This window comes from Sminthopsis crassicaudata, chromosome 1 (assembly GCF_048593235.1).
Source record: "Sminthopsis crassicaudata isolate SCR6 chromosome 1, ASM4859323v1, whole genome shotgun sequence".
Taxonomy (NCBI): Eukaryota; Metazoa; Chordata; class Mammalia; order Dasyuromorphia; family Dasyuridae; genus Sminthopsis; species Sminthopsis crassicaudata.
Genome location: NC_133617.1, coordinates 274,891,321 through 274,918,105, shown reverse-complemented (window position 1 = coordinate 274,918,105; position 26,785 = coordinate 274,891,321). Strand labels below are relative to the sequence as shown.

The window sequence follows — 26,785 nt, the reverse complement described above, 5'->3', positions numbered from 1 at the left end:
GGGGAATGGCTGAATAAGTTGTGGTATATCAATGTAACAGAATATTATTTTACTATAAGAAATTTTGTGCTATAATGAATGAAGAGCAAGTAGATCTCAGGAAAACCTGCAAAGACATATAAATTGATGCTGAATGAACTCAGTAGAATCGGGAGAATTTGCACACGGGGGGACAGCAGTATTGTGCGATAATCAACTGTGATCATTTTCTCAGCACTACAATGAAAATGCCAAATTCTCATGATGGAAAATGCTATCCACATCTAGAGAAAGAACTGTAGAGCCTATACACAGACCAAAGCATTCTATTTTCACTTCAAAATTTTTTTCTTCATTTTTTTTTGTTGTTTCTCCTTTCACAATTCTAATATGAACATATATTTAACATTGTTGCACATATATAAAATATATTAGATTGCTTACTATCTCAGAGAGGAAAAATGAAAGGGAGGGAGAAAAATCTGGAATTCAAACTTGTAAAAATTTATATTGAAAACTATCTCTATAATTGTAAAAAATAAAATTCTGTTAAAAATAAATAAATCAGAATGAGATTTATGTACCTAGGGAAAAAAAAAAGTATCCTAGGCATTGGGAAAGATAGGAAGACAAATAAGGCAAAGATCTTTCTATACAGAATTTTCCAATCTAGCTCACAGTTCAAGAGAAGGTTGAAAGCAGAGAGACTAGTCAGGAGAATTTAAGCACCTTACAAGAAAAATGATGAAAAAAATAATAAATTATGGAACATATATAAACAGAAGAAAAATGAGAATGAAACGCTAAGACCTTCCAAGAGGTATCTAGCTAGGTGTCAAGGCAACTAAAGAATATTTCAGCATTTAAAAAAATAATAATACTTAAGAGTAAGCTTTTCTTACAGACATAAATTCTATCTAAAAAAAGAAAAAAAATCACCCTCAAGATAGGATAAATTGGAAGGTCAAAATACTTTGAATTTCCATGAAACAGAAAGAATATAATATTCTTAACATATAGAGGGAAAAAATAAGCCAAAATTCATCTTTTTGTTCTCTAGAAATGTTTTGTTTTTACAGTTTCCTCAATTCTTCAGCTACCTAAACAACGTTCTATTATATTTTTAATAAATTCATCTTTTAGTAATTATCAAACATCTCTTACCAGTAGAACTTATAATTTACAAGTATATCTTCAAAGCCCATTATTTAAAGCTAATGGAACCTCTCAAAAGAAAGTGGTTAGAGTCTACTGTAAGAAAAGGAAACAAAGTCCTCTCTCTTTCCCTATGAAAATAAAGGACTATGATGGAGGTCATGGAGAAACAAGAGATCTAAGAACTACTCAAATCATTATGTAGAGCTAACTGATATGTCACAGTCATTTTTTTTCCATTTTCAGGAAAGTGAGAGGTAAGCAGTAGTATGATGATAAAAGTTTAACTAGATCGCCCCGGGGGGGGGGGAATTCACATAATATACTTTTAAGTTTATTAAGCATTATTAACATTTTAAAACTCTATCATTTTCTCAAATATAGATAATCAACAAGACAATAAATCAAATCCCAATTTATAGCATTTGTCAATTTGCTCTGATTATTAACAATCAGTACACAGAGGGAAGGGGATCTACAGCCTATCATGATCAGTTCTGAAAATATAATAGTAATAATCCTAATGTCCCCATTATCATATAACTTGGACTTATGTATTTTATATCTACACTCAAGCAGTTTAGTTAAAACTATAGATTAGTTAGCTTTAGAATTTTTTTTTTTAAATAGTACAATCACTCAACTTGAACTCTTGTTCAAAATACAACCCCATTCTCCTCCCAGTTCCTCAGGCCCAAAATCTACAAGTCAATCTGAACTCTCTCATCCCTCCATTCAAACTGTTGCCAAGGCCTGTTTGACTTCAATGCTGCAACATCTCTCCATCACACCCCCTTCTTTCCTTGCACACAGCCACACCACCAGTGCAGGTCCTCATCACTCCACACCTGGACTATTGGAAGAGCCAGAATGATGGTTGGTCTGCCTCAAGTCTGATTCTAATACAACTTACACTCCACTCAGGTATTACAAAGGTTTTCCTAAAGTGTAGGTCCAACATGTATATCTATTCAATAAACTCCCAAGGCTTCTTATCACCCTCCAGGATTAAATAAAAAATGTTGTTTGGTATCCAAAGGGCCTTCACACCTATTCCCTTCCTACATTTTCAGACTTCTTACACCTTACTCCCTAATACATACTATTTGATCCATGGCTATTTCTAAATTTCTGGCTATTCCATGAACAAGGCTCTTCATTTCTCAGGTCTGGGAATTTACAAAAAGATTTTCTCAAACTTGGAGGCAGCCAGGTGGTAGGGGTGCACTGGGTTTGGAATCAGGAGGACTCATCTTCCTGAGTTCAAATCTGGCTGTAGACACTCAATAGCTGTGTGACTCTGGGCAAGTCACTTAAACCTGTTTGCCTGTTTCTCAGCTACAAAATGAGCTGAAGAAAGAAATGAAAAACCACTCCAGTATCTTTGCAAAAAAAAAAAAAAAAAAAAAAAAAAAACCCAAAATGGGAATTGAGAAAAAAGTCAGATTCTACTGAAATAACTTCCCCAAATCTTCTTAATACTAGGACTTCTTCAGTTATCATTTCCTCTTTATCCTGTATATAGTTTCCTCTGTAGGTTCTTATTTGCAGTTTCCTCCATTCAAGTATCATCTGTAAACTCCCTGAGGACAAGGATCAACTTTAGCCTTTCTGTATGTAGCAGAGAGCCTGATACATAACAAGTAATATCTGTTTAGTGACTGATCAACTGACTACTTGTGCTTGGCTTTATCTGCAACTGAAGTTAGAAGAAAGGTACAATTGCCAGAATAAGTTGATTCGTCTTCAGTCCCTCTACATTGGAAAGAAAAAGGAAAAGCAAAAGAGAAAAGAGAACACAGAAAAGAAGAGGGAGAGGGGAAGAGGTGCCAACAACTTTTCTCTTATATGAGCACTTTTATCTCAGCAAGAAAAACATTGGTCCATAAAAAAATTTTAAAAGGTAAAAATCCCACATGCCCAAGGAAATCAGGCTCATGCAAATAGCTATAGGTCAAATCTATATTAGGAAAGGAACAGAGGAATTAAATCTAGTAAGACTGTGAGTTAAACTGGTTTTTCAATTATCTACTTTAAATGTGAATGAATAACTTGCTATAGTAATGAATAACTTTTCCCTTTTTCTTAAACACCAATGCCAAACAAGTCATTTTGGAAATAAATTATTAACCTAATGTAGATCTTGACTTCAATGATATAGTATTCTAAAACATAAATAATTATCGTAATTCTTGACCTATTTTGATATTGGGGGGGGGAGTTTCTTCTCAACAACATTGCTATTATAAGTGGATTATACTATAAAGTACCCCCAAAATAGAAGCATGCAGACATTTTGTATCACACCACATCTAATTATATTCCAAATTGTTTCTTACATTCACCTTGAACATATTATGTTAATAAATGGTGGCTCCAGTTTTTTAAATAAAAAAGTAACAGTTTAGAAATACAAAAGAAATGTAAAATAAATCAGCAAACTTTGGGTTCTGAAATCTATTTAGATTGAATTCAATCCAATGAATCGAAATCCATTTTGAAATGGATTTTAAAGTTATAACTCATAACTTAGAAGGGTCCTTTGAGGCATCTAGTCTAACCATCTCATTTTACAAGTGAAAAAACTGAAGTCAGAGAGCTTAAGTGGTTATACAAATAAGTTTAAGAGGTCAAATTTGAACTTATGGCCTCTGAATGTAGATTGAGTGCTTTTTCTCCTATATTATACTTCCTCTAACAATCATAATCTCAACTATTCATGTACTATTTGAGTAAAGCAGTCCTCAAAATGTTTCATATGCTTGATGCTTTCTCCAACAGATCTCATCTGAAATTTGTTATGCATTTCATAAATGTATACATTTCTAAGGAATATTAGAATATTTCTCCTCCTCCTCCTCTTTCTCTCTCTCTCTCTCTCTTCCTCCCTCCCTTTTTATCACAATAATTGAGGAAAATAAAGTACATCTGCACCAAAGCATGATAATGGCTGGGCCTGGCAACTGTCAGAGACCAAACAAGTCAATCTAATAAGAAAAGGTAAAAATAAAAGCAATAGGAGATTGAAGACAAAATAAAAAGAATTGAGGAAAAGTGTTTGTACTTTACCAAAACGGGAAAATGGCATCAAAAGCCTGGAGGTTTAGAGATTGGAAGACTACTCTGACCTTAACTGAGAAATGAAATTAGTGTTTTAACTGTTCCACAGCTCCACAAGAAAGCAGGAAGGAAGGAAGGAATGACACTCCTACATCACACATGCTCCTCCAAAGCAAGACTATTCAGGAAGAGTTTCTATCAGATTTAGAGCTAGAAGATTTGGAACCAACAAGATTATCTAGTTTATTTTAATGTCATGGATCTCTTGGCAGTCAGAATAATATTTTAAAATGCTTGAAACAAAAGGAAAACATTCATATTAAAATATAGTTATCAATTTTTTTTAAGTTCTGCTGACTACAAAGTTAAGAATGAGAAAATGAGAGTCAGACAGGTTACAATCAATTTGTAAAAAGTCCCAAAGACAGTAAATGGCAGAGATAGGATGTGAACCCAGGTTTTCTGATCCCAAATACAGTGATCTTTCTACCCAAAAGCAGTGATCCATGCTTTAGCTTACATACATTTTTGAGACTATTGGTTGTTCACTTTAAGTTTTTATTTTATTTAATTCCTTTTAACAAAACTTTGATAATATTGTGACCTGTACGTTTCCAAATTGTGAGTCTAGCACAATATGGTAAAAGGATATTATGGATACTATTTCCCTAATTTCCTAAATCACAAATTACAAATTAATATCACCTCCCCAGTACAAGATGAGAAAACAACCGTCCTGAGGGCTCCAATTCTCTTCTTCTTGTCCTCTCCTGTTTCATCCCCTGTATCTCTCTCTGGGTATCCTTGTATATTTTCATTATCACTCAAACTCAGCCGTGTACAATGTACATCCAGTGGTAGGAATATATTTTATCTTCCCATTCTCAAATGAGAAAGAAAGGGGCAAAAGACAAATTATATACTATATCACCTAATACTATGTACAATATGCTATGTGCTACAATGTATTTGGAGTGGAAAGAGAAAGGGAATTGAGACCTATAATTTCACTATCCCTATTCCAAGGATAGAAATTGTTCTTTCTTGTATATCACTTTTGTGTCCACAAGGAGTATTAACAAAGAAACAAAACCAGACTAGGGTGACCAAGATGTTGATCACACTAAAAGCAATATCATAAATAAATCAACTGAAAAAATTAAGGGAGTTAGCCAAGCAAAAAGAATACTTAGGAGGGTTTGCAATACTGTGATACAAGCTTTCATGTAACTTAAAGGTTCTCAGTTCAGCCCTCACTACAATGACCTTCTATTGAAAGGGCCCTCAATGGGGTTAATAGATAAAATTTATGAATTTTCCCAGTTGGATTAAGTATGAACCAAAGTCTCTTCCAATTGTGCAATTCCATAATCCTATGAATCTACTAATATGGAATTGCCCAAGATCACATAGATAGTGTGGCATTTAATATCATAGGTCTCAGTCTGATGAATCTATGAATTAAGTGGTTAGTCAAAAAAGATGAACTCTAAGACTCCTTTCAGTTAAATCATTCTAATTTGTTTAAGGCATATAGAAGTAACTAATGTTTTGTTTGTTTCTTTTTTTAATGCTAAAATTTTTAGGAAAATTTTGCTGATTAACAATGGATATGATAAGCCTAACAGTTGACTTAAGTTATGATAGCTTATATAATACAAATATGATTATTTGAAAGCTAAGAAATAAATTTTAAATTCAAATTTATTTAAAATTTTTAAAAATAAAACACTTATTTTGGAGAAAAGCCCAAAAGACTATAAATATTATCCAAAAAGGAAAAGTATTTCATAAGCATAAATAAAGTAAGAATTATAACTCAAGCTTTACCCAGCTGGTTATTTATTCCTAATTAGACTATATATATATTTTAAATTGTGGCATGTCTTTCACATCCTTCTTGTTTCAATTTTTCCTATAGAATGTTAGTATAGCATGATATATTATAATCTATAAAAGCAAAGATTCTAAGTTATTTAAGAAAGAAAATATGAAAATAAAAATTACTTTGAAAAACTATTGTAATCTGTCTCTCCATTTGTTTGTAGAAGGGCAGGAGAGGCAGGGAGGAGATAATGAATCAATAAGGAATGTATTCAGGAAAACAAAAGTTCCTAATCATTTCAAGCAGCAAGACTACTTGTTAATAAAAAAAAAAAAAAATTAAAAATTAAAAAAAAAAATCTGCAGAGCTCTATGTAATTTTAGTTGTAGCGTTAGAATCTGCTGAATGAGAAAATATACAACAAAAAGCTATTATGAATTCAACAATGCTTTTAAATTAACTTGTATTTCAGTATTTTCAAGGGCATCTAAACACAATTGAAAAGCAGTAATACATATATGTAACAAGAAATATTGTTTATTCAGACTATAGAGAATGTTTCTTTGTTGAATATATTGATCACCTTTTATCAATTCTCTAAATCTGAGGGCAGTTTGGTAATAATTGCATCTGATAAGGTCCAACAAATTCGATTTTTACATAAAAATCTTAATATTAACTAACCAAATTTCAGTAAGCATTTCAAGATGCTAAGTATTCTATCTCAGGTAGAAGGTGCCCAGAAGCAGCAGGTCAGTGAGATTACTTAAAATTTCTTGAGGTTCAAAAACTGCTGGCCTGCCTACAATCCTATTTCCTTAATTCTTTGAGTTAACCTTCATGTGGAAATCCTTTTTTCCTTCCTATAAATAGTTTAAAAATCTATGCAAACCTAAAAGCCAGAAAGAAAAATCTAATCTGTTTTGTAAATGCCTCTAACCCAAACTTTTTGATACAATTTACAACTGTTTTAATCTCAAGAATTCTTTGTGCAGCATGGCTAATTCATTAACATGTTTCACATGACTTCATATGTATAACAGGAATTATATTTCTTGCCTTCTCAATGAGTTAGAGATGGGGTACAGGGAGGGAGGGAAGGAGAGAATTTAGAACTGAAAATAAAAATGAAATCTAAAAACTTTTTTTAAAGTTCTTTAATTATAAAATTAACCTTAATTTGTAAGATTTCTAAAACATCTTGAGATTAATAAAGTCCTAAATTCATAAAATGTATAACCAACTCTTTTAGATGAAGAGATTCCTCTTATCTAATTCATTCTTAAAACAATTCATAAGGATAATAAATAAAAGAGTATATGTCATGCCAATATGATTTCATAACTACAAGGACCATAGGAAAATAATTTTTTTCAATAATCAGAACAAGACATTTGTCATTTCATTTTTAAGATGAGAAGTTGGAAGCAGAATCTATGTAAGGATATCTTCCAAGACATTTATTTCAGAAACATGAACATATAACCAATTTCATATGAATACTACAAATTAGTATTGCCTATCCAGCAATGCATAAATTACAAGTAAATTATGTTTATAAAAATGAAAATTTAGTTTAATTTTTTGATGTATCCTCAAAATTACCTTGGGAAACAAAGCATAAAAAGATGCTTCCAAAAAAGACAAACAAACATGAACCTAAAGCAAAAATTTCAGTTAAAAAACTGTTTTGTAATATATCCTGAAAACATTACATTGTATTACAGTTGAATCAAAGGGCTTATGTTCAAGCTTCATAAGTTATGTATGACCATATCCTGAACAGTAAATGATCATTAACTTAATGTATGGCTGATACTGCTAAAGTTTTACCAGCCACACTTTAGAGTTAGCTTCAAACTAAGCACAATTTAGAAGTCACACTTTTTTTTTAAAAGTCCTTCATTAGAGGAACCCCACCATAACACACAGTAAACAAATAAATAAGTGAAAGCAGCAGCAAAATACAAATGGAAAAAGGTTTGCAAGTCCTGAAAAAGCACTATTCCAAAGATACAGGACCGTCTGATTGTGTGTTTTATTAGGTAACCTTCCTCTCCTATTCTATTACTTTCAAATTCAATATAAAACAGAAATTCTAACACTCTCTACAATCTGAAAAATAAGATTTTGAATTGGGTAGTTAACATTCCATGCTCCCCATTATTTTCTACCTATTTTAGGTTACCTCACTTCAAGATAAATCATGAGCAAAAACACTAAGACAGTATTAGATAGGAGATAAATGTGGGATTTATCTAAAGGAGCAGAAAAAAAGATAGACATCTTTAAGATTATTAATATTGAAAATTTTAAAAGACTGTGTGCTTTAATGGAAAGAGAGCTAGTCTCAAAGCCAAGAAGACTCAAATTTAAATTCTACCTCTTCTACTCCATCATGGCTGTGACTTTCCCTAAAGTCATTTAAGCTCTCAGTGCTCAAGGACCCAGCTTCTTAAACTGTGAGTCATCACCCCCAAATGGGATCATGTAACTGAATGAGGGGACTGCAAAATTATGATTTATTATTAGTAAATGTATGATTTGTATAATTGTTTTATATGTCTCTATAACAGGGGTTATGTAAAAATTTCTCAGGAGAAAACAGGTCACAAGTGAAAAAAGGTTAAGAAGACCTGCTTTAGGTCACTCTCAAAGACCATGATTTGAAGAAAAGGAGCTAACCTGGGAGAGAATTGGCAAAAAGAAATTCCTCACCTGAGTTTGTTATCCTAATGAAATGACGCCAGTCCCTATTAAAGAAAATAATGAACTGTGAAAAATAAAAGTGGAATTTTAAATACCTGTCCGTTGTAAACACCCTCAGAGGTCTTCTATCATAATCACTTTCATATCTAACCCTTGGGTCCATTTCTTCACTTCCTTCAGGACCATAGTTTGGTTTATAATAATGTTTGTCAAAATTTTGATCTTCTTTGAACCTATAATATCTTCTACCAGGAACATCAACTTTGTTGGCAATCTCATGGTGTTTTCTATTGGAAATGTCCCCTTCATTAGGCTTTTTATGTGGTTTTGCATCTCTTAACTCAATTGCATCATCCAATCTTCGATATCTGTCTTCTTCCAACCGTCTCTGATTTAAAAGCTCTTCATAGGTCTCTGTTGACAATGAGGCATCTTTTTGGGGGGCTTCTGTATTTCTGTTTGATGATTGTATTTGCAAATGTAAATCAGACTTGATTTTACTGATGGTTTTATTTCCTTCACTTTCATGCTGTTCAATTAAAAAAAAAGACTTGAAAGAAATGTTCACTACAATAGTAATCACTCAAAATCTCTTGATTCTACTTAACATTTAAAACAACTCTAATATTTAAATATATAAGAAAAATATTTAAAATATTAAATCTTAATTGACAAATGAGGAGATAGGTTAAATATTACCATAATTTCAGAATAACAATCATACATCTTTACTGCTGAATATTTTTATTTCAAACTAGGCTATATTTAGATATAGAGGCTACTGAGTAGTAAGTAAAACTTGCTCATCTGATTCTTATAAAATATATTTGATCTTTAAAGAAAATAAATGAAGTTTAATAATTTATTTATTAAATATTTATAAAGAATTATGCAACTATATCACCAAACAGGGCAGATAAAATTTTTTATAAAGAATAAGATAATAAGGAAGAATGAAGCTTCCATAAATAAGGCAACTAATGTCAAAATAATTTGTGGAGAAGGAGAAAATAAGCATTTAAATATCTATTATTATGTCAGGAACTATGCTAAATATGAATAGATGATATCATAATCCCTACTTTACAATAAGAAAACTGAAACAAACACAGATTAAGTGACTTGCCCTAAATCACAAACCTAGTAAGTTTTGGGAGCAAAATTTGGGCTCAGATGTTCTTGATTCCATAACCTGAGCTATAACCACTGTACCACACAGCTACCTTGAATTAAAATTACTTTGCTATAATAAATTCAACACTATAAAACCCCAAATTACTTTTTAATCTTACTTTTTCAATGTTCAAAATATATTTTAAGTAAAAGTTCTTTCTAAACAATTTTACAAAATCTTGAAAACTAGTATAAAAACAGCCAAGCTTGTCTGACCATATTCTGTTGACTTTCAAATAAGTATTTCTATTTTTAGACTGTAAAATCTTTTTTGATGCACAGCACTTGAGTAGTTCTTAGATTCCTTCCCATGCTCATCACCCACATATCAGAGAAAGAAATCCAGGGTAATTTAAAATAACAACAGTAATAGTTTGCATTTGGGGACAGCTAGGTGGTGCAATGAATAGAGCACCAGCCTTGAATTCAGGAGGACATGAATTCAAATCTGGTCTCAGACACTTAACACTTCCTAGCTGTGTGACCCTGGGCAAGTCACTTAACCCCAGCCTCCAGGGGGAAAAAAAGTTTGCATTGTGTTCAAAGTTTGCAAAGCATTTTATAAATATTAACTGATTTGATGCTCACCACAACTCTAGGAGATAAACATTATTATTATCCCCATTGTGGGGATTAAGTGACTTATCCCTAAATCACATAGCTAGTAAACAACTAAGACTGGATTTGAATTCAGTTCTTTTTGATTCCTGTTCTAGCATGCTATCCCCTGTGATACCTTGCTATCTCACACAATTGACAATAGAGGCCATAGGGAAAACTGAGGGTCATGGCAAGGTCAAGATAACAGTGATTCCTATGTGCAGTCAGAGAAAGTGAAGGGATAGGTCACTGGACTAAAATGGATTAAGAAACTGGGAAGTTAAAAGTATTTAATGTAACATGAATATTTACATTGAAGTCCCTTAATATGAGAGCAAGAATTAAAATAAAGAGACAAGCTGTGAGGCAGACACTAGAAATTCAAGAAAGCCAGGAGAATTTCCAATGGTTCAGTAACTAACAACAATCAAGAATTATGTGGGATGATGAGTTGGATTTAGTGAACCTCCATGAAAAAGAAATTGCTAGATCAAAGTGGTAAGGGGAAAGCTTGGAAGTGACAATAGAAGCAAAGGAGAGTCTGATTCCCCATCATCATGTGGAGTAAGACAGATGTACCCTCTCTCAGGAAAAGGGAGGCCAGAGAAACAATAGCATCCAAAGGGAGCCAGATCCCAGCAAGTGCCAGAAGAGGGAAAGAGGGAGAGACTTAAATGAGAAAGTTTACTAATGATGAAGCAGGCATTCTAGAAGGCATGGTATAAGGAGGCAGCAAATATACAGCAGCAAATCACTGGGAAATAGGAAGGAGATAAGATGTTAAGTAATTTTTATAAGTTCCTCGTGGCTGAAAAATGCATGATCTGGTGTTTAATCTAGTAATGTCTTTGCTTTCAGACAGTCTTATACTCCAATGACTGAGTGTTATGGGATATGGACACGCAGCCTTCCGAGATTAGTACGACATATTAGAACTCACATACCAAGTGGCATGATGCAGTCGCCTTTATGACATGATAATACAAAATGGCCAAACTTCAGCAGCATTCTATTGGGCATTTAATAAATATTTCTTGATTTGAACTGAATTCTATTCACAAAAGAAGTACCTCATAAGGTACTGTTCTTCTGATCTCCTCATGTCTGAGGCCAAGGGAAAGGGTCCCATTCTTCAGTAGCAGAATTTTAGGTGGCGAAAGCAAAAAGAAGTGGGTGTATATTAATCACTGAGAAAAATAAGTTCAGGCGTGGCATCAGTGCAAAGAAAGAAATTCCCTGAAGTTTGATGATTACATGATTCAAGGTCAGCCTATCAAGTCAACTTCATTGCAGAAGTGGTACTATGTCCTGGTGAGGTCTCAAGATCATTCATATCAGAAAGGAATATGGCCTGAGGAGCCTCTGAAGGAGTTCAAGAGGCAGTTTTATCCCAAAACCTCACCTACATTAACATTCAGTACATTTTTTTAATCTACTATTTTAAATATTTTATAATATTGCTCCAAATATAGGACATGATTAATTTTTTTAGCATATGGCCATGTGATTTTTTTTAATTTTTTTTTCTTTTTCCTCTCAAAGAAAAAATTTTATGGACATTCTAAAGCAAAAAGCTAAGTCACTACAGATTTTGACACAGTTTGTAAATTTTGGCGTTTTCTGCACATTTCTTTTAAGGTAAGTCATTTGTCTTAGAAAGATTTATATTAGTTACTTGGTAAAAATCATTAAAAGACAATAGTTATATAGTTCCCCCCTCCCAAGGAAATTATTTCAGCAAAACCTACCTCTGGATTTTTCTTTATTTCTCTGAACTTTTCATTCCATTCTTCCTTGTCCCTGAGAAACTGATTGTACTCTTTGTTTCTTTCAAGTTTCAATCTCTCCTTAAGATAAACATCAAAAAAGGTATTACAACAATTTCAAATTTTATAGAAAAGGTAAACTTTATAGAACAAATCTGAACTGTCACTGCCTGCTTAAAAACCTCCACAAATACCTCCTTATGTTGATATCACTAGTTTATAATGAAACAGTACAAAGAAGACAAAAAATGAAATCCAAGTTAGAAGAATCTTATAATACAAACCAAAGCAAAATAATGGAAAAGGTTCTGTTCAAACAATACACATCTCCTATGTGAATAAATAACTTTAAACATTGCTTCGTACATTTTCTATTAAAACTCTGAATTTGAAAAAAATTGAAAAAAGCAAATAAATTACATAACCAGATACTATTCATTACATATCACATATTTAGGGAACAAATATATCTTTTGCATATCATTATCAAGTATTGCACTTCTTCTGAATTAAAATGGTGTTTGAGAAACCAGGCACAGGACTCTGAAATACTTCTGGGATAATCTGTGCTCCAAGTGGCCACATTCCCAATATGTTGCAAATACCTTTACTGAAAATTCTCTCAAGACTACTGACCTCTCCCCTTGAGTTCCCATACAGCATTCTTAATTACATTATAAATATTTGTCTCCTGGATTCAGTGTCTTGCCAAAATCTCAAATTCAACAAAAATTCACTAAACTCATTCCATAACTTCTGTATTTCTATTGAGGACACCATTCCAATTATCTAGTATTGAAAATGCAGCATCATCTTTCATTTTTCCCTCTTCCTCATCCCAGTCATTTCCTCAGCTGTCAAGTCCAGTTGATTTTACCTTGGGGGCAACTAGTTGGTTTAGTGGAAAGAGCACCAGCCCTAAAGTCCAGAGGACCTGTGTTCAAATCTTATCTCAGGCACTTAACACTTCCTAGCTGTGTGACCCTGGGCAAGTCACTTGATCTCAATTGCCTCAGCAAAAAATAAAAAATAATGGGGGCAGCTAGGTAGCGCAGTGGATAGAGCACCAGCCTTGAATTCAGGAGGACCCGAGTTCAAATCTGGTCTCAGACACTTAACACTTCCTAGCAGTATGACCCTGGGAAAGTCACTTAACCCCTTCCTCAGGAGTGTGTGTATATGTATGTATATGTATATTGTATGTACATATGTATGTATATGTATATTGTTAAGACTAGAGGATTTTATGGTAGGGGAGATATATGAAGAAATAACTGTGGTATAAGAGGAAAAGTCCATCATTTTAACTTCAAAAAAGAATCAAAAATTAATTTTACAATTATAGAAAGTGAAAGAAACAAAAATGTTTTCCATATTATGACCAGAAACAATTTATATTCTTTAAAGTGATCTCATTAAAGCCTACCAAATTTGTCAAAAGAATGTAATATATCTCAAATAGTTTTCATTTTTATTTTGCTTATATTTAAACAAGAAATACATTCTTTAATAATTTTGATTCTTTAGGAAGGCTGAACACTCACAACAATTAACCTACCTTGGCAGATAACCTCTCACCAATAGGAAGAGATACTCCAAGAGTAGATGGATCTCTTTCACCCGTAGACACAAAGTTTTTCTGTATTTAAAAAAAAGAACTCTGATTTAATTTTTGATCTTGAATATTTCTATTTAACAAAATACATATTTTCATATATCATATTCAATAGTACATATTTGGAAGTCAAAATCCTGAGAATAATGTCACAGCACAGACCTTAATTTGGCATTTGGAGACCTAAATTAGAATCTCTGCTTTGCTATACACTACCTGTGAGATCTTTAGAAAATAATTTACTTTCCAATTATTAGGCTTTTATCTGCTGCTTCTGAAAAGGGAAGGAGCTGAACCAAATGATTTCCAATTTACCTTTCCATTTTAACTCCAAGGATATTGCAATATAAACTAAGAAACACTAAATATTTTGTTAAAATAAAGAAAATTTTACGCTACTTAGCAACTGACCAAAGGCCAGATTTTACACACTGTTCCTCAATTCAAGAATTAAAAAAAGGGGGCTGCTTTTCAGTACACATTTCTTTGCCAACTATATATTCCTCCCATTATTAGAATTAATGATCTACTATACTTCTTTACTTGAGATCAGAAATTTCCTTATGTCTACTTCAATGAATTCCTTGGGGGAGAAAGGGAAAGGAGGAGAGGAAAAAAAAGAGAAAAGGAGAAAGGGAGGGGGAAGGAAAGGGAGAGAAAAAAAATGAATATATATACATATAGTATTTATACAATATACATATGAATGTTTTTATTCATGTTTCACATACTTTTATGATCTTGCCAAAGTTTAGCACTAAGATGAAACTATAAAGAGCCTGGGGTTAGGAGTTCTGGGCAAATCCACTGCCAATTAAATGAGAGGAGGAAATAAGAAGGGAAATAGCAAATGTCTCTAGTCATTCAATTACAAGAAGAAAGCAAAGTTCCTATCTCGTGCAGTAGCCAATCATGTTTTTAAAGAAACTTAAGCATGGTGTGTACAAATTATCAATAAAAGCTATTCCAATAAACTCCATAAAAATCTACTAGATAATAGATATTCCAATAAACTCCCACATAGTACCTCTGCTTTTAGGTCAGTCTCTTTTTCAATTGATTCCATGATTCCATTAATTACTTCAATATAATTCAAAGATTTTTGATTTCAGTGTGAGTATACAAGTTTCACCAACACACATAATATTAAAGTAGATGGTTCCAAGAATTTATATGATCAAAAACATTTGCTTTCTAACTCACATTTCAATGAGAATTCCCAAACTTAACAACCTGGCACTCAAACAACAGATATTCAACTTATCCAGAAACCTATACTTGTAATTTTTTTATCTATTTATAAACTTCCCAAAGCTTGAACTGAATTATAAAAAATTTTAAGCATTCACACAGTAGTGAGTATGGCTTTGGTACTACCAAATTAATCCAAACTTTTTGGGCTATCCATTTAATATTTCCAACTCCTCCCCTTCCCCCAAAATCCAATTTGTTTTCCACCAATATCCAGGATTTTGTCAGGTCTTTTTTCTTAATGCTTCCCACATATGCTAATGCTAAGGAATTCCTTTTTCCATGACTTTATTCTTTATTCTCCCTCCTACTTTCCTACTGTCCTACTTTCCACCAACGCAAATTTAGTTCATTTTAGGGTTTTTTTTTAAATACAATTTTCATTTTATATAAATGGATCATGGACCTCTATGTAAAGCAATTTTTATGTAACATGAATTTGTTCCAGACATGGAGGGAGGCAAGCAGGAAGGAGGCTGTTCCCTTGTGGACAGAAGGTGGCAGCACAACATGGCTCAAGGATACATGAAGGCCAAGAAAGAAGAGCAGGAGGAAGAATTAGAAGTCTAGGGTCAGCCACATGGGGGCTTGACCAGTACCAAGAAGAAAAACACATGGGAGACAGACACAGAGGGGTTAGACACAGATACAGAGAGAAATAAAGCATGGGGGACAAACAAGGGCCAGATAGAGAAATGCAGTACTCAATCATGGACAGATGGAAGAAAGACACTTAAAGGGGCTGGGCACACAGGCAGAGAAGAGCAAGTCTCCTCTTTCAGTGCCAAAGGCCTCAGGCCAGGCCCCAATCCCAAAATGGCAGCAGTAGCAGGCTTGTCTTTTGCTTTCACTTGGAAGGGTTTTTTTTGTTTGTTTGTTTTAAGTTTGGAGGACTTGAGGGGAGCAGGGAGGGAAGAAGCATAGAGTGTTGAGGCAAGGCACAGGAGCAGAGAAAAAGAGGACAGTGCTGTTTGTTTGTCCTTCATTTTTTCCCCCTGAGGCAATTGAGGTTAAATGAGTTGCCCAGGGTCACACAGCCAAGAAGTGTTATCTGTCTGAGACCAGATTTGAACTCAGGTCCCCCTGACTTCAGGGCTGGTGCTCTCTCTACTGCACCACCTAGCTGCCCTTGTCCTTCATTTTCAAAGAGGATCAGTGGCATCACAGAAAATGTCTTGACTTGCAGGTGAATTGATATTTAAGTGAGGCACAGTTGTCTCAAGTTGTCAGTCTCACTCTTTCCTCCTGAGTCATAAAAATCCAATGACAGAACTAAAAGTCAAGATAACTGGTGATGACTCAGAATGCTGTGGATAACCTTGACATCTGTGAGGTCTAACCAAGCTCTAAACTCTGTGTAGCACCTGCTTCAGCCCACCTTTGGAAAGCCTTTGGAACAAAACCGTTCTCATCTGACCATTCCACTAAGCAAAGTCTCCGTAAACATTCTCCTAATTCACTGACAGGTTTAGGCCGTGTCAGTTACCCTCAACCTGGCTTAGTCCAGCCTAGTAAGTTTCCTGTACATGGTCTAAGTTCTTGCAGTCATAGGTGAGAGCTGAATGAAAGGAGATACCAAAGATGGATGAGCAGCCCTGAAGAGGCTTGGGAAGCCCTCACATCTGAGGGGTTAATTCCTCCCCTGAACACTCCATACACCTCTTAGCAGTAAAGTTAACATAGGTGTATTTTTTGGAATGCAGATTTCTTTCAGAATTCTTAAAGTTGAATTTACACAATGTATAATTAATCAAAGCAAAAACTGTCTGTACAGGTAAAATTAGTTCTAATTCAGATTTTACCATTTATTAGCCAAGTAATTGGGGAATCATTTCATTACTCTTAAGATTTAGCTTTCTCATATGGAAGATAATATAGCTAAATAACTCTTGACATTCTGTGATTTGGCTTTTTAAAATAATCACTGAACCACTACATAGAATTCCCAATCCCTCTATTTTTGTCCGCCTGCATTTTTGATTTCCTTCACAGACTAATTGTACATTATTTCAAAGTCTGATTCTTTTTGAACAGCAAAACAATTGTTTGGACATGTATACACATATCGTATTTAATTTATACTCTAACATATTTAACATGTATTGGTCAACCTGCCATCTGGGGGAAGGGGAAGAAGGGGAAAAATTAGAACAATGTTGTAAAATTACCCATACATATATCTAGTAAATAAAAACTATTTAAAAAAAAAGCCAGAATCCAAAAAAAATTTTTTTAAAAAAATAATCACTGAATAAAACAAGCATTTATTAAGAACATACTATGTCCTAGCCATTGTGCTAGTAAACACTGGTAATACAAAGGCAAAAAACAACTCTCAAGTAGGTCACATTATGCTTTCTCTATATGCACATATAATAATAAATTTTAAAAAAATCTTACACTGAAACTTTATAATGAAGCAGATATGACCTTGAGATCTCAGAAGGCTATACCAGCAGAATATAAACTTCAATAACTTCTTGGAAAATAATAATCATCAATCCAATAACATCTTGGAAAGGTTTTAAGTATGATAGTTAAAATAAATAATCTATCCATGGACCAACCCCTAACTAATGTTGAAAAAGTTAATAACCATACACTAGCTGCTAGATAATATTTTTGCAATAATAACCCATTAAACAACAACAACAAAAAAAAAAAAGAAACACAAATAGTCTTCAGTCTTACGCAGTCCCCTTCTATTTTTATAACAGTAGAATAACAGAAAAGTGGGTAAAGGGAGGTGAAATCTCATAATCTTTAAACTGGTAGAATCAAACATAAATAGAAACAAGAGATCTCCAACATCCATCTTAGAAAATCATAAAGAAATAGTCTAATAGAATAGAAATGAAATCAGAAAACAAATCTAAATATAAGGATGGCTCACAGGTTGTCCTTTTAAAAGGCCAATTAGAAACTTTGTAGAATTGGTTTTCCATGAGTCCAAACATAGTAAGGAAAAGCATCAGTTCATGGTCATCTGGTTTTGTTATTTTCACAATAAACATATGCCAAAAACATACTATGAAGATAACTACAGATTACCCATCAATATTTAAAAACTTGACAAAAGTCTTCAAGTCATGTCAATGTTTAAAAAAGTGAAACTTAAATTTGAATTTAGATATAAGAAAAATGACTAAATGTACTTGTTTGTGTATGTTGAGAGAGAAAAATAGAAACAGAATCTAAAGACCTGAGTTACTCAGTTACTCCCATTTATAGAAAACTCTGGAAATAGGCACTAAACCACATAACAAAACAATGTCTACTGATACAAAAAATAAGTGTTTCCTAATATGGAAATATAGAATCTACTATCTACAAGTAACACCAATTAAAATATAACCAAAATCAAGAAAAATAAAAAGAAGAAATCACTGAACCTGCTTAAAACAAGCTCCAACCTGAATAATTCCTTAATACCCTGTTGCAAAGAAACAAAATGCATAAAGGAAAAGATAACATCATTATTACCATCTCCTTCATAAATTTAACCACTGTAAAGGAAATAGCACAATCAGACATCATAACAAAAGAGCCTGGAGAAAACTTTGGCCAGCAAACACCTAAACCCTTTACTGAATAGCCAAACACAATACTATTTATATTTTAAATATAAACATCATAAGTAAGAGATTATAAATAAGGATAATGGAAGATTATGTATGAGAATTATTATATTATAAATCAGAGAAGAAAAGCTAAGGGAAAACAAATCTATGAAAGACTTGGCATGAGACCAAGACCATTTTATAACTAAAATGTGGTAACAACAAATAGACAAAAATAAAACATACCTGGAGCATTTTAATAGCAACCTATTTTCATCATATATGTCACTGGAAACACCACCTTTGGACTCTAACAGCTCAGTTCTGCATGCGCTATATTATAAGAAAGTAAGTAGAAATGGCACTTAAGAAAATGAATTCAAGAAATTCAGCATTTCAGGAAAAACTGCTGGAGTATGCTTACTCCAAAGAGAAAAGATCTATGCCAAAAGCAACACTTTTGAAAGCACTAAAGGTCTAACTTACAATATATTTGAAAAAGGGGAAATTACCAAATAATAGGGGAAAGGTATTACTACCCAAAAAAAAAAAAAAAAAAAAAAAAGTATCTAGAATCTTATCATCCACTACTTCAATATTCCTCCTTTCTCATTTCTATAAATTCATTATGAAATTATAAAACATAAGCGGCTGAAAGTTATAGTACAAATAGATCTATTATTTATTGTTTGTTGACTATTTTAAAAAGCAATCAATTTAAGCAAAATGTAAAAGGCTTCTCTAACGAACTGTCTCTCACACATTAAGCTCATGAGATTTTTTTGACAGAAACTAGAAAACGTAATTTTATTCAGTGATCCTCTGATTGTATTCAAAGGCATCAAAGAGGGAGGGATATGTCTGCTAAGTGTTACTCTCCATCAAATAGAATTATCATGTAGATTCCAAATGGCAAAGGGATATATACATAGTCATGTCTTCCAGATACTCCTATTTGCAAATATTATATGACTTAAGTCTTAGACAATTACAGGACCTTCTCAATAAAACTCATGATTAATCAATCAACAAGGAAATTAAGCACTTATTATATGGCCCTTCTGCCCCCTATCTCCCCCCCCACCCTGCCAATGACTTCTGAGATTACCTTTCATTTACACTGTATACTTATTTAGTACAACTAAGTGGTACAATTCAGATTACTGGTTTTGGAGGCAAAAAGATCTGAGTTCAAATTTTGCCTCCCAAACTTGTAGCCTCAGTTTTCTAATCTGTAAAATGAGGGTAAGAGAGGCCATGACTGAAAAAAATCACTGCTGTCAAGTAGCACACTCCAAAAAGGTAAGTTTTATAATACCGCAAAAGCCAAATATATATATAATGCTAACTAGTCTATTATATATATACACATACACACACACACACACACACACACACACACACACACACACAATCTTGAATTCAGTACAATTATCAGTTCATTGGACAAACACTGCAAATGGACAACAAACTGGGAGCAGAATGGAATTTGAAGAGGACAGTACGGATTGCATTTGAGAAAATAGCTTGTTTTTAAAGAGTCCAAGCTATTTCCTAGCACTAAGATCTATCTTTTGTTAACATCAATTTTCTTCCAGTAATATTATATGACTACAAAGCATAGAATGCCACAATCTCCAGAGGATCTGAACTTCAAGTGACCCAACAAGGCAATAGAGATAAATGATAAGCATAAATAAGTACAATGAAGCCTTATTACCAAAGATGACTTTCATGCACAAAGTAGTGTTGAAGACACAATCCAAAAAATTTATATAAGTAAATGAACTGGTCATATACCAAGCAGAGCAAGGGAATATAGCAACCCACGTGCTATTCTTTGGCCCATGAAACATTCAGACTTAGAAGAAAGCCTCTAGCATATTAGGAAGATTCTCCATAGATTATGTATTGAAGTATATAAGCAAGAATCACCCACAATCAGAAAACACCTACAAGTTGAGATTTGTATTCTAGAAATGAGTATCCCATGATGAAATCACAGATTCTGTAAAGTACCAAATAACAAATATTTATGAAGCACTTAATATTAGTAGTACCTTTCCAGACAAGGCAAACAAAAATGTATGATCTTACAATGTAATTAAGTAGAAGGACACATATGTTAAAGTAATTAAATAACAATATAGGTGTGACTAAGTATTAAAATGACTGATACAGCCTTATATATAAGTAATTCTCTTGGGAATAAGAAGCTACTTTTTAAAGTCCAATTTCAAAGTCTACATGTTCTATAAAAGCCTTTTCAGAACACTTTAATCATACTGATTTCCCTTAAAGAATTTACATAGTCTACTATTTCAATATTTATATGCTATGTTTGTGATATTTCCAATTTCTTCTAGTAATTCTAATTTCTATTTTAGAACTGGATCAGGAATTCTAAGAGGCTTTTGTGGACAATCTAGGGGACACAGATTTACCATTAACTTTCTAGCCTAATTTACATCCTTCCCATTTACACATTTCACATTCCAATTAGATCATACTATCATCTATTCTCCAAATTCATTTTCTCATTTTTCATGCCTTTGCATGAGCTATTCTCCATTTTTAAAATGTATGACCTCTACATCTCAAATTTCTTTAACAAAAATGATTTTAAAAACAACAATTAACATTTATATAGAACTTTAAGATTCACAAAGCACTTTACAATTATCTCACTTATTCTTACAATAATCCTAAGAGGTAGGAGATATTACCCCCATTTTATAAGAGAGAAAACTAACAGAAACAAAAGTTAAGTCAGTCTAAAAGGCATTTATTAAGCACTTACAATATGACAGACACCGTACTAAACATTGGGGACACAAAGAATGGCAAAAGACAGACACTGTTCCTAAGGGGACAGCCTAGTAAGGCACAGCATGAAAGCAATTATGTACAAACAAAATAAATACAGGATACATTGAAAATAATCAACAAAGGAAAGAAACTAGAACTAATAATAATCAGGAAAAATTTCTAGTGCATGGTGGAATTTTTCTAGGACTTGATGGAAATGAAGAAAGAGAACACTAGACATGAGGGATATATCCAGTGGAAACATCTGGAGTCTGGAGGAGTGTTTTGTATGAGAAACAGAAAGATGGTCAGTGTCAATGAGTCAGAAGAGAGGAGGGAATATATAGAGATGTCAGAAAGGCAAAATTAACAGACTTGACAATATATCAGACATGGGAGATGAAAAAGACTTTGAGGATAACTGTAGATTGCAAGCCTCAGGGAATGGGAACATAGTGGTACCCTTGATAGTAATAGGGAAGTTCAGAAAGAGGAATATTTGGGAGGTAGGTGATGAGTTTAGTTTTAAACGTGTTGAGATTAAACTTCAATGTGAGATATCTAAAAGGCAATTAAAGATACAAATCTGAAATTTAGGAGAGCTAAGTAGTTGTTAAGTAGATCTGAGAATTATGTGCAGAGATGATAATTGAATCTGTGGGGCTTGTCAAAATCAAGTGAAACAGTATAGAGGAGAGGATGTAGGACAAAACACATAAGACACCTACCTTTAAGGGATATGATTTATATGATGGTATTGCAAAGGAGACGGAGAAGGACTGGTCAGGGGGATAGAAGAATACAGACAAAAACATTTATTTAGCATCTATTAAGTGCCAAACACTATAGAAAGTGCTGAAAATACAAAGGAGAAGACAACAGTCCCTGCCCTCAAAGAGCTTACAACTAGAGGGGGAAGACAGAACAGGAAGCTGAGGGGGGGTGCAGGGTGTGTTGCTGAAGGATATCTGGCATGATGTGATGGTTATCCAGTGGAGTCTAAACCAAATAAAGCAGCCAGTGGGAAATGAAGAGATAACCAGAAAAGTCTAAGCCCCCTTTCATTTTGTTCCCCTAGAATTCCAAACAGAAGGAAAAAGGAACTGAAGGTACTGAGGAAATGTTGAGTACTAAAAATGAAGCAATCTCCATGATAGTTCTAGTAAATGAGTGTATTATGGAGGAAGCACAATGATCCAAGTCCAAGCCAAGCATGGCAGCTGGTAAGAAATGATTACTGACTATTAAAAAGGAACAGTCAGGAGGACAATCAGAAGAGAGTAATGACAAAAAAAAAAAAAAAAAAAAAAATACATATATATATATATATATATATATATATATATATATCAAAAGAGAAGAGAATTAAGAAGAGGGTGATCAAAAGCGCCAAAAGTTGAAGAGACATCAAAAAAGACAATTGGATTTAGAAATTTGAAGAATCCAGACTTCAAAGAGTTAACAGTGAGAAAAAAGGAAATTAAAGCATCAATTATAGACAGCCTTCTCAAAGAGTTTAATCACAAAAGAGAAAAGATATAGAATAATAATTAGTAGAGATAAGGTGAAGTGAGGGGATTGTAGAGATAAAGGAGATGGGCCATCTTTGTAGAGACTAAAAAAGTAATAGGAAGAGATGAAAGATAAGTGAAAGAGTAGAGATGATGCAGGTTGCACTCTGCTGAAGAAGTGAGATAGAATAGAATCACTTGGTGTGTAGGACAAGAGTAAAGAAGAAAAGAGAAGCAGAAAGCAGGGCTATTAATGGTTGGATATGAATTCAAGTCTTCCTGACCCCAAGTCCAGTGTTCTACCCACTACACCTTCTTATTGCTTCTTAGAAGTTTTATCTTCTTTCAAGATTTTGCTTAAGAGCATCTCCTGTGTAAAGACTCTTACGCTCACTTCAACCAGATGCTCTAATTGTCTATTAATCTGTATAAGTTATATTCTCACAATCCTAACCATCTGCAAAAATATACATTTTTTGAAGTACCCTAAATGCCTAAAACATTATCTTATACACAGCAGAAAAGTTTATAGTGTGGGAGAAATATTGTAGAGCTGAGTCAAAAAATCCAATGGACTTGGAATAAGAAATTGAAAGATAACAATTATCTCTCATTCTATTCTACTAGTCAAGATGAAGAGATATGAGCTATAAAGTTAAGTGGATTCAGAATTAATTAAATAACTAATCAAAAAGAGTAGTTTATTAATAGCACTAGAGGTTTTTAGAAGTTATCTAGTGGATCTATCAGAAGTCTTGTAGTGCTTAACAGTTGTGCTGATAACCTGGATTAAAGGCATAAATGGCATACTTATCAAATCTGCAAGTGACCCAAAACTGGGAGAGCAAACTAACATATTGAACAACCAGTCAAGATCCAAGATCATTAGCTAGATCACTAGGCTAAATCTAATAAAATGAAATTTAATATGTTTGTGTATAATAAATAAGTAGGTAGATAGGCATAGATTAAAACAATTTCACAAATAAAGAATACTAACCAGTGATACCAACCAAGCATACTTAAATAAACATATGAAAAAGATTTCAGTGTTTCAAAGAATTAAAAGATCAATATGAGTCAATAGTGTTCAAAACAAAAGAGCTAAAAGCTGTTATATTCTACACTGGCCATAACCCTTTCTAAGACCTAAATATAATGCCCCTTCTCAGTCCTTCGTATCAGCTCTGAATGCCAAATGTTGACACTGAGAAAATGAAAAGCTTCCCAAGGAAAATTGAAAAGACTTTAAAAATGGGGGGAGGGTGGAAATCATTCCTTATGAAGATCAAGTAGAGGAAATTAATATGTTTAACTTAAGAATTAGGGAGAACATAATAATCACTGTTTTCAAGTCTTTGAAAGATTTGTTATATAGAATAAAAATTTGTTTTCTGCTTGGCCCAGAAGGCAGAATAAGTCATAATAAATGAAAGCAAAAAGGCATATTTTGGTTCAATATAAAGAAAAACTTAATAATCAAAGGCATCCAAAAGATAAATGACTGCCTTAGAAAGTAGCAGATTTCTCTTTCACATGAAGTCTTCAACAGAGGCTGGAAGTCTACTTGTTGAGTATGCTGTCAAGAGTACTTTTATTTCAGTATGGGTTAAACTAGATGGATTCTAAGATCCCCAACAACTTTCAGACTCAGTGAAATTCCAACTCTGATACTTTCTTTCTTTCTTTTCCCTGAGACAACTGAGGTTAAGTGACTTGCCCAGGGTCACACAGCTAGGAAGTGTTAAGTGTCTGAGGCCAGATTTCAACTCAAGATTGTCCTCCTGACTTGAGGGCTGGTGCTCTATCCACTGTACCACCTAGCTGCCCCTCTGATATTTATTTTCCATATGGTCCTAAGTCATTCTACTTCTCTGAGAATAAATTTCCTCAACTATCAAACAAAAACAATACTGTATTAACTGTCATTTGAAGTGGTGGTAGTTCCTTGGAGAGGATAGCGGCCATAGGCCCAGTGAATACATACAGAGTTTTCACAAGAGAAGTAGATCAACAACAATATAAGGAGTATACACTAAGAACTGAGCACTTGTACTACTTTAATAAGAACTGAGCATTTGTACTACTTTAATCTTAAGTACACCAAAAGAATGACATTTAAGTGGCATAATTAGTGTTCACTGATTTTTTTTAAAACTACGTTTTTACAAAGATATTTAAGATATTAGAGGAAAAAAAAAAAAAAAGAAAAGAAAATTTGAATTGGTTGGGGAAAAACTAACCAGGACAAAAGAGACAGGGTAAAAGAAAGGATGGTTCTCTAGGTGTGTTTGTGGATGGCATATGAGTTTCTAGAGCTAATAATTACAAATAAGGCACTTTGTAAACTTTGAAATGTGAGCTATTGTAATGTGTTTAATGGCTTACATTTCTCTTATATCCCTTCAGAGCCCAGCAGAGTGATGAACATATTAGGTTAGGCATTCAACAATTCTTAATATTGCTAATAAAAAAATAAATGCTCATCTTATTAAACAACATCTACCACTTAAAATTATCATAATAATTTTAATGAGTGCATTTATTTACTTAATATATACATTATAAAACTTTTATTAAATAATAGCTGACTTATGCAGCACTTTACAGTTTACAGAACACTTCATAAAACTGCGAGGCGCAAATACTTGTTATCATTCCCATTTTAAGACAGTTTCTAAGGTCAGAATTGAAATTTCTAGAAGACGAGATTGGGAGGAAGGAAATGTTGCTCTTTCCAAGACTTAGGATCAAGGCTAAAAATTAGTGAACCTAGGAGACTACACAAAGGTCTTTACAGAACTAAAGATCAAGGGATGTCACTGGATGAAAGAAAGAAGAGATTTTGGATATTTCTCATGTAGGGATCCCATATCTGGTGCTATATGGTTGAGTCAATAGCTTATATACAAAATGAAATACCTAGTTAAGAATCAAATAATATCAATTAATCAAATAACTAGAAAACTTAAGAACTTAGCTTAGCATTTACCCAGAGAGAATTGAAAAAAAAAATTTTTTTTTAAGTTTATCAAGAGGAAACTAAGAAAACTAGTTTCTTGAACATTTACACAAAACACTAGCTTTAACTATGAAGGACCATAAAACTATAAATTTTGCTCACTATTTTCCATTAGTATGTAGCACTAAAGATCTTAAAAATATGCATAAAAAGAGTTTTGTGCTATTCTGAAGCAAAGAACAAGGAGGAAAGTTTGCATTTTTTCCAATAGGTAAAAGATGGAGGAATCAAGGTTTCAAAGTAGCAATGAAAAATCAGTATTGTGTAAGCCAAGTCCTACCAATAAGTTCTGATAGAAAAAAAAAAAAAAAGTGTGTGGGTGAGGGACCAGTATAATAGATCTCATGTCATCCTACCATAAAAGTTGTTTTTTTGTTTAAATTAATAATATATTTTTTTAGTCATCTGTTTCTTTCCCTCAAATATATAAAAGAAACACAAGTTACTTAATATTCACATAACTGAACTATTACAGCAAAAGTACACTAAAATTTATAGGCATACTTTTCCATAAATAAATCAATAATTTAAATCCTAATAATGTACAATTCATTAATCAACTGAATATTTCTCAAACATTCCACCTACCATTTATTGAAGTTTTATTCAAGTGGTGACAAATAACATGCCAGATCACACATGAATTTAGATTTAACAGCAATTCATGATTGCAAAGAATTCATGATAAAGAAAAGATAGCAAATGCAATGCAAAAATCAAGGGGATTAGTGAAAAAATGATGTGTGGAATA

General features: G+C 33.1%; 1 protein-coding gene across 14 annotated transcripts in view; it reads right to left on the bottom strand.

The window, feature by feature from the left end:
• The window catches only part of CSPP1 (centrosome and spindle pole associated protein 1), a 125,091-nt gene that overhangs the window by 69,165 nt on the left and 29,141 nt on the right, over window positions 1-26,785 (bottom strand). For 13 of the 14 annotated variants that reach the window (XR_012484336.1, XR_012484335.1, XM_074278826.1 and 10 more), the window contains 3 exons: window positions 13,826-13,906; window positions 12,250-12,348; window positions 8,824-9,257 (listed from right to left, as the gene is read on the bottom strand). Coding sequence is in view for 12 of the 14 variants with exons in the window: in XM_074278826.1 (XP_074134927.1) it covers window positions 8,824-9,257; window positions 12,250-12,348; window positions 13,826-13,906 (614 nt within the window). In the remaining 2 variants the exon portion in view is untranslated. Of the gene's footprint in view, window positions 1-8,823; window positions 9,258-12,249; window positions 12,349-13,825; window positions 13,907-18,939; window positions 19,027-26,785 lie in introns of all 14 variants that reach the window. The other variant, XM_074278832.1, reaches the window with a different exon arrangement.